This window comes from Caenorhabditis briggsae (assembly GCF_000004555.2).
Source record: "Caenorhabditis briggsae complete genome, chrIV, whole genome shotgun sequence".
NCBI classification, from domain to species: Eukaryota; Metazoa; Nematoda; class Chromadorea; order Rhabditida; family Rhabditidae; genus Caenorhabditis; species Caenorhabditis briggsae.
In genome coordinates, this window is record NC_013487.2 from 15,374,503 (window position 1) to 15,383,205 (window position 8,703).

General features: G+C 36.6%; 2 protein-coding genes and 1 non-coding gene across 3 annotated transcripts in view; 1 reads left to right on the forward strand and 2 right to left on the reverse strand.

Annotated features, from left to right (window-relative positions):
* The window catches only part of CBG21041, a gene marked incomplete at both ends in the record, with an annotated part of 4,718 nt that extends 1,004 nt beyond the window's left edge, over nucleotides 1-3,714 (forward strand). The window contains 4 exons of the mRNA XM_045236269.1: nucleotides 425-542; nucleotides 590-732; nucleotides 1,550-1,781; nucleotides 3,613-3,714. Of these exons, the coding sequence (XP_045100830.1) occupies nucleotides 425-542; nucleotides 590-732; nucleotides 1,550-1,781; nucleotides 3,613-3,714 (595 nt within the window). The remainder of the gene's footprint in view (nucleotides 1-424; nucleotides 543-589; nucleotides 733-1,549; nucleotides 1,782-3,612) is intronic.
* Nucleotides 2,004-2,075, reverse strand: CBG29107. The gene has a single exon. It is a non-coding gene (tRNA).
* Nucleotides 3,715-5,128: 1,414 nt separating the features above from the next.
* CBG05349 overlaps nucleotides 5,129-8,703 on the reverse strand; it is a gene marked incomplete at both ends in the record, with an annotated part of 6,845 nt that continues 3,270 nt past the window's right edge. Inside the window, 4 exons of the mRNA XM_002634709.2 lie at nucleotides 5,129-5,538; nucleotides 6,008-6,138; nucleotides 6,471-6,583; nucleotides 7,349-7,861. Coding sequence (XP_002634755.2) covers nucleotides 5,129-5,538; nucleotides 6,008-6,138; nucleotides 6,471-6,583; nucleotides 7,349-7,861 — 1,167 coding nt within the window. The remainder of the gene's footprint in view (nucleotides 5,539-6,007; nucleotides 6,139-6,470; nucleotides 6,584-7,348; nucleotides 7,862-8,703) is intronic.

An 8,703-nucleotide genomic window follows, 5' to 3' on the forward strand; every position in this document is an offset into this window, starting at 1 on the left:
ATTTTTGAAAGTAGTTTTTTTCTAGATTAATGTTGGATTTTTTGGATTTTTTCATCATTAATTGTGTTTTATTTGTTTTGAGCTTCAAAACAAGCCTAAAGGCAACTTGGCTCCGCCTACTTTGACTTTTCCGGCGCGTCGCGGTTGTGCGTCGCGTGCGCAAAGTGAAAACTCAAAGTGGGCGGAGCCTACTCGTGTTTGGGTTCATTTTGAAGCTCTGAACTTACCAAATTCAAAAAAATAAGTTACAACAAACGCATGTTAGATTTTGAAGACTTACAGTCAAATTTAGAAAAAAATTTGTCTGAAAATTAGTTTTTGTCCCAAATTTTTTGTCCAAATTCTTCAAAATTGGTCATGTTTAGGCTCATTTTGAAGCTCTCAACCTCTCAAACGCAAATTTTTCAGTTTCAAAATTTTTCAGCGAAGGATACGAGGAGCTATTGGCCACTTATGACCTAAATTGGCACTTTGCTTATCCCCAATTCGTCACGTGTTGCGGATTCTTTTTCATCTATTTTATTGAGGAATTCACGACGTTTGTGAGTGAATTCAGAAGACGTGACGTCTTCTAAAAAAATTTTTTTAGGTTTTTGGAAATGGCCAGCAACCGGGCCATGGTCATTCGCACTCCATGAGCCTGAGAGGTCAAAAAGTTGGAAATTCCGAATTTAATGGAGGGCTGAGTCCAGGATTGCCCAAGGAGAGAAAAGGCAGTGTTAATATTACGAAGTTAGTTTAAGAAAATCAGAAAATTCCAGCAAATTCCAGCAAATTTGAAGGGTTTTGGACCATTTTGAAAAGGGTGGCCGAGTTTTTTGTCCCCTGGTGGCCTAGAAATACATTTCCCTATATCGAAATTTATACTAATCGATTTGTCTTGTTAAGAGCTTCAAAATGAGCCTAAACACGACTAGATTCGGTAACTTTGATTTTTCGGCAGCGTCGCGGTCGTGCGTCGCGTATCTAGGCGAAATTTCAAAATGGGCGTAACCTAGTCGTGTTTGGGCTCATTTTGAACCTCAGGACTCCTTGAGTTTACAAATGCGTGTTTCAGAAGTTTTGTACAATTTTTTAAGGAATTATGCGTCCCAAACCAAAATTGAAGACATTTTTTTTCGAACATTCTGAAAATTTGCAAACTTGAACTTTCGCACTATGAAACTGCTATAGTTCTACTCAGCTCATTGTGCGCTTTAAAATGAGCTCAAACATGACTATGCTCCGCCCACTTTGATTTTTAGGGCGCGTCGCGGTCGTGCGTCGCGTGCCTAGGCGCAAATTTTAAAATGGGCGGAGCCTAGTCGTTATTGGGCTCATTTTGAAGGTAAAAACCTTCTGAGCACAAAAATTTAAGTTTAGGGAGAGAAGGGTCGTTTTGAAGCGATTTATGGCTCAAAATTGAAAAAGACAATTTTTAAAAATTGTGGAAATCTAGTCATGTTTGGGCTCATTTTGAAGATCTAAATCTGCTAAACTCAAAAATCTCATTATCAGCTTTTGAATCTCAAAATTACGGGTTTGAGACCCTAAAAAAGAGAAATTTCAGCCTCCGCATGGAAGAAGCATCAACCTGGGTGGTGTCTGATGAGAAGTCCAACATCCTCAAATCCCTAACTTTTGCCGTTGCCATGTCCTTCCACTCGCTTCTGGAAGGTTTTGCCCTTGGCGTTCAAGACACTACTGGCCGAATTTATGCCCTTTTTTTCTCTCTACTTCTTCATAAGAGCGTAGAGGCATTCTCAGTGGGTCTTCAGATTTCAATGGCTAACTCGAATAAAGTGAGAAATTCCAGAGAAATTTAAGCAGAATTGAATTTGTCGAAAAAAATGGGACATGTTATCAATTGGAAGTTTTGCTCTAGCTCCTCTGGGAGCTGACATACGCTTTATGGAGTTAGAGAGAGTTAGAAATGCGGAGAGCGCAGAGAAATCTAGCTTCTCTGGGTCTCTCACTCCTCCCAACTGTCTCAATAATCTTTAAAAAATAAGAAAAAAGTAATCTGGAGGTATGGGGAATCGAACCCCAGACTTCTCGCATGCAAAGCGAGCGCTCTACCCCTGAGCTATACCCCCACACCCTTTCTTTGGAAGTGAATGGCGGTTATAAATGGGGAGGAAAATGGGAAATTTTAGAAGGGTCATAACTTTGGAAGGAGAAGAGATGGTTGAAAATTTTCAACTAATGAATTGTTGGAAATTTTATGCTGAGCAATTTTGTAGTTGTCAACTTTTTTGTAGCTAAATTGGTTTTAAAGATATAGTGTCTTGAAAGCTAGGCTTTAGCTAGAGGGATTTAGCTGCCCGTTTAGAAACCGTATCTAGGAAAATCCCGATTTTCCATTTAAAACTTGAAATTCTACTAATACTGATGTATATTATTTTGAAGCTCTTAAAATTTCCTTTAAATTGGTATGAAAAGTTTGTGGATCTGTCAATGCCGAAATTAGATGTGGCGCTTAGAAGTCGCAATGTCTCGGCAAGAGGGAAGACAACTTTAAAGGCGCATACCTCAAAAACTACGATAGCTAGAAACGCTTTGAAAACTGTATTATGTGTGAAATTTTACGCTTCCCAATTTTGTAGTTAGTAACCTTTTTGACAGCTACCGTAGTTTTAGAGTTATGCGCCTTTAAAGTGGGCACATGCTTCCAGGGCAAGGAAGAAGGTAAGGGCACAAAGAAGCTAGAGCGTCTCGCTTCTCTGCGTCTCTCCAAGGTTCATTTCGAGCTCATTTTGCGAGGTAGACAGTTAGAATTTCAAGTTTTCAACGCCTAAATTTGATTTTCTCGATGTTTTCAAGTCAAAACCGTTCTTCATGGATTTCAATTTAAAAAACCCCGAATCAAAAAAGCTACCTAACTTTAAAGGCGCATAACTCAAAACCAAAAATGCTATCAATAAGTTGTCCACTACACTATTGCTCAGCATAAAATTTTACACATTTTTGTAGTTTAAAACATTTTTCTAGCTACAGTAGTTCTTGAGTTATGCGCAAAGTAAAGAGCGCCAAGGGTAGGGGTGAGGGGAACCCTATCTTTAAAGGCGCATAACTCAAAAACTACGATAGCTAGATAAAATTTCTCAACTATAATGTTCTTCAGCATAAAATGTCACATATTTTTATAGTTAGCAACTTTTTTCTAGCTTTCGTATTTCTTGAGTTATGCGCCTTTAAAGTATGCGCACGCCCTAGGGGCTGCTTTGGTCATCGGGGACTGGGGAGCCTTTTCTTTAAAGGCGCATATCTCAAAAACTACTGTAGTTAGCGAAACGTTGTCAACTACAAAATTGCCCAACACAAAATTTGACACTTTTTTGTAATTGACAACTGTTTTCTAGCTACATTTTTCTAGCTAGTTTTGAAGTTATGCGCCTTTAAGGTAGAGAGCGCCTAGGTGCCGTTTTTTATCGTTTAAAGGGGAGGTGTTGGGAAGTTTCTTTGATAGCGCATATCTGAAAAGCTACTGTAGCTAGAAAAAAGCTGTAGACTACAAAATTGGTCAGCATTAAATGGCACACATTTTTATAGTTGATAACTTTTGGATAAGTACTGGAGTTATTGAGATATGCGCCTTTAGAACTCCCAAGTTTTCAAGGAAACATTTTGCAGAATACAACCGTACTCGCCACCATTCTAATCTACAGTCTTATGGCTCCAATGGGCTCCCATTATNGGATCGGATCTCCAGAATTCCGAAACCAATATCTATAAGGAGTGTGCTATTCCGCTTCTAGAATCTCTGGCAGCTGGAACATTCATTTATGTGACGTTTATTGAAATTATGGCTTCCGAGAAATCCAATGATTTCAATCATTTAAAACAGTTGCTTTGGATTATCATTGGATTCGCTTTGGTCACGCTAATGCAGATTTTCTTCGGCCATGAGCACTCCCATGAGGGTCATGGGGGACATGGAAATGGTACCGATGATGGGCACCATGGTGCCCATCATCACCATGGACGTTAATGATGTATATAACTTTTTTGATTTTTGAAAAATATGCTTTAAATTGTGATTTTTATATGTTTCTTGATGATAATAAAGTTTTCAAGATTTTTTTCAAAAAAAAGACTGAAATTTCAAAATGGCTCAATTGTGATAAAAATCGATATCACGAGCTGAAATGACCTAAAAATCAATATTCCAGAAAAAAATTCCGAAAAAATCGAGAATTGAAAAAGTTATTTTTTCGAAAATTTCACTTTTTTTTCGAAAAATTTCAAAATGCTCCAATTGTGATAAAAATTGATTTCACGACCTAAAACAGGCTGAAAAAAGGGAATTTGTGAAAAAATTTCGAAAACTTCAAAAACTGAAAAACTTTTTTTTTCGAATTTTTCACTTTTTCAAAAATGGTAAATTTTCCAAAAAAAAAAGTTTCTCAACTTTTGATTTTCTCTAAATTTTTGTTCAGATTCCTCGTTTTCAGGCCATTTCAGCTCGTCATATTAATTTTTATCAAAATCGGATCAATTTGAAAAAATCGATTTTTCTGAAAATTCATTTTAAAAAGTGGCTTTAAAAAATAGAAATTCATTTTTCGGGAAGCTCGCAATCTGTGGAAAAAATCTCGTAGAAAAAACAGGAAACTCGAAAATAAGAAAAGTACACATAAAATTGATAATTTTCAGAAATATTGATTTTTTGAAATATTGCTGAAAATGGAAAATTCTTGAAAAAATCTGGAAAATCATGGGGGAAATGGGGAAAGTGGGTCAAATACACAGAAAATAGAGTCATCAAAAAAAAAAAGGTACATGTAAAGATAATCAAAAAGTGACAATATAGAGAAAATTGGGTCCAAAAATCGCATTTTTCAAAAAGTTTCAAAATGCTCCAATTCTGATAAAAATTGATATAACGACCTAAAATGGCTCGAGAATGAGAAATCTGAAAAAAAAATTCCAAAAAATCGAAAATTGAAAAAAAAATTTTTTGAAAATTTTGGCGAAAAATCTCAAAAATGTTTTTTTTCAAAAATCGATTTTTTCGGAATTTCTTGACAGTACCTCATTTTTTAGGCAATTTTAGGTCGTGATATCAATTTTTAACAGGATTGGAGCATTTTGAAATTTTTCGAAAAAAAATTTTTTTTTTTGGTCCAAAAAATTTTTTTTCAAAATCTCAAATTTTATTGTTGTTGTTGATGCATACTGTAGTTTGACCGGCGTAAATATGTTGCGCCACCCGGAGACACCCGCCAACCAGAAATCGAACGAAATGGTCGCCCGCATAGGCGCCCACACCGTACAACGTGTCATCCTCCGGGCTACGGTAGTCTAGGAAAGTGGGCGGAGTCTCGAACACGGTAGAAAAATGAGATTCCCTTCCAATGCACACGGCTACTGTAGAATACGGCATTTCGATGATTTCCTGAGCGCCAGTCGTGATTTCCGCATGGATTTTGGAAATTGACGAAATTTGGGCGTCTAGGATTCGCTGATAGTTTTTGTGGGCGGAGCGTCCGATCATCATACGGTAGACTTCCGTGTACTCGGAATAGTGAATTGGCGAGAGACGGGACAGCATCACATCTGGAAAATGACTCGAAAATGACGTTTAAGGGGGGGGGGGGTGGTGAAAATTGTCAAAAATTTCAAAATGGTCCAATTGTGATAAAAATCGATTTGATGCGCTGAAATTACCCAAAAATTGATATTCCAGAAAAAAATTCCAAAAAATCGATTTTTGAAAAAAAAAAATTTTCGGAAATTTTCATTTTTTTCAAAAACTTTCAAAATGGTCCAATTCTGATAAAAATCGATATGACAGGCTGAAATCAACGGAAAATCAATATTTCAGAAAAAATTTCCAAAAAAACTGAAAATTTAAAAAACTTTTTTTTTTCGAAAATTTTCACTTTTTTCAAAAATTTCCCAATATCGATTTTCCAGACATTTCTAGTCCGAATAACCGTAAATTTTCAGATTTTTCAGCTTAAAAATTGCTATTTTCGTCGAATTTCACCCAAAAAAAGATATTTTATCAATGGAGCGCACTTACTCCTAAGCTCTCTCAAATTCCTCCTTATCACATGAACGACTGGAATATCACGCTCCAGACAGTGTCGAACACAGTCTACAGATGAGACACCGTCCCCGACGACGATTACAGGCGCCGCAGATGACGTTGATCTGGAAAAAACCGATAATTTTTGAAAAAAAATTTTGGCTGAAAACAATTTTTTTCGGAAAATTTCAAAATGCTCCAATTTTGATCAAAATTGATATCACGAGCTGAAATGGGCTGAAAATCAATATTCTAGCTGAAAATTTCGAAAAAAATCGATAATTGAAAAAATTTTTTTTTGAAAATTTTCGAAATTATTTTTTTTTGAAAAAAATCCCGAAATTCGTCATTTTCAGAATTAAAAAAAAAAATTTTTTTTTTTTCTAGACCAATTCGGACCCCTAGAACTCGATTTTCAGCTCGAAATATCAATTTTCTGGCATTTAAACCGACTTACGGTGTAGAATAGTGCTCATCGTCCATCACCGTCTTCTTGGTGGAATCCAAGCGTTCTTTGAGGGTCCTTACATCGTAGACAATGTTAGATGAGCAATGTTCCTCGTTGGGGAGCTGAAAATCATTAAATTTGTCTGAAAATTCCAGAAAACTAAGAAAAAAATTTTTTTCCGAAAAAATTTTTGCTGAAATTTTCAGAATTTTTTTTTCGAAAATCGATATTTTTGGCATTTTTTTTCTGGAATATTGATTATAAGCCTATTTTAAGCCGTCATATCAATTTTTATCAAGATCGGACAATTTTGAAATTTCTCGAAAAAAATCCAAAAATCCAAATTTTTTTTTTCAAAAATCGATTTTTTCGATAATTTTCAACAGATTTATGCTTTTCATGCCATTCTAGTTCGTCATGACAATTTTAATCAGAATTGGGCGATTTTCAAAATTTTCGAAAAAAAGTTGAAATTTCAAAAAAAAAATTATTACAAATATCGATTTTTTCGGAATTTTTCTTCGAAATATTGATTTTCAACCCATTTTGGGTCGTCATGTCAATTTTTATCAGAATCGGGTGATTTTGAAATTTTTGACAAAAAACACCACCCCCCCCCCTTTTATTTTTCGAATTTTGGTCGAAATTTCGCATTTCTAGCGTTTTTAGGCTATTTTTCAGCGGTTTTTGGGTCATTTCTAGCTATTAAGGCTAGATTAAGCCCTCCAGCTGATTTTGAAAATTTTTGCCGAAAAACACCACCCTCCCCCCCCCCCCCCCTCTCATTTTCGAATTCGAGCCCAAAAATCGCATTTTCAGCGTTCTTGGGCAATTTTATATCGATTTTTGCAAATTTTAGGATCATTTTCAGCGAATTTAACACTCACCATCAACTTCCTGGGACTTGTCTTGCCACACGCCACCACCACCTGCTTACTTCGGATCCTGAAGCCTCTACCATCGGTACTCCGCTTGCCCTCCGTCACCCAGACATCTCCAACCTTCCTTATCGATTGGACCCCAAAGTATTGATGGAATTTCTTCCGCAACTTCAACTTCTCCACATATTTCTTTAAATACGTGGCAATTGCTACAGAAGGCAGTCTTTTCACCAACGGACGTCCCCCCAACCACTCATTCATCGTAAATCCCGGCATATCCATCCAATCGCTAAACGACACCGTTAGCATCTCCGGATCGTACTCATTCCAGGATCCACCGATTTTGGTTTCCCCGATTACCATATGGGGTACCTCTCGGGACCGATTCATCTCCCATTGTAGACATCCGGGGGCGTCTGAGCCCATATCGGCACCGGGGCGGACTAGCATGTCGAAGAGGACGGATAATGGACGGCCAGATTGAGAGAGCTCGGTTAGGTTAGACGACCAGGAGAGATCCTGAAAAAATCTATGGTGAAAATTTCAAAATGGTCCGATTTTGATAAAAATTGATATCACGAGCTGAAATTGCTTGAAAAACTACAATTCGTTGAAAAATTCCGAGAAAATCGATTTTTGAAAAAAAAAATTTTTCGAAAATTTCACAAAATTTAAAAATGCTCCAATTCTGATAAAAATTGATATCACGAGCTGAAATTGCTTGAAACTAAGGAATCTGTGAAAAAATTCAAAAAAAATCGATTTTTGAACAATTTTTTTTTTTCGAAAATTCGCAAAATTTTTTCTTTAATTTTTGGCTGAAAATGATTCTGAAAGTGCTCCGAATCGTTTGTAATCAGGCTATTTGAGTTAAGGACGTCTAGAGCTTCAAAATGAGCTCAAACACGCCTAGGCTCCGCCCACTTTAAAATTTCACGTGCGGCACGCGACGCACGACCGCGACGCGTCGGAAAAACTAAAGTGGGCGGAGCCTAGTCGTGTTTGGGCTCATTTTAAAGCTCTCAACGTCCTTAGTTTGAATTTGGTGTTTTCAAGGAGTTTCAGAGAGTGTTAACTAGAATTTGATTATTTAAAGGTGGAGAACATCGTTAACTTTGAGCCAATTTATCTATGACCTTTTTTCGAAAAGTGTCGAATTTCTAGAAATTTCTCAAATTTCACATTTTTTTGCCGTCTATTTTTGATCTGGAACTTTTTCTTTCGTTTTCAACAAATAGAAAAGCATAGAGAGGAGTTTAGAGTTTGAACGGGTGAGGGGTGGTGTTTTTAGTCAAAAGATTTCAAAAATCATCTGAATGGCTTAAACTACCTGAAAATGAGCCTTACCTAGCCTTAATAGC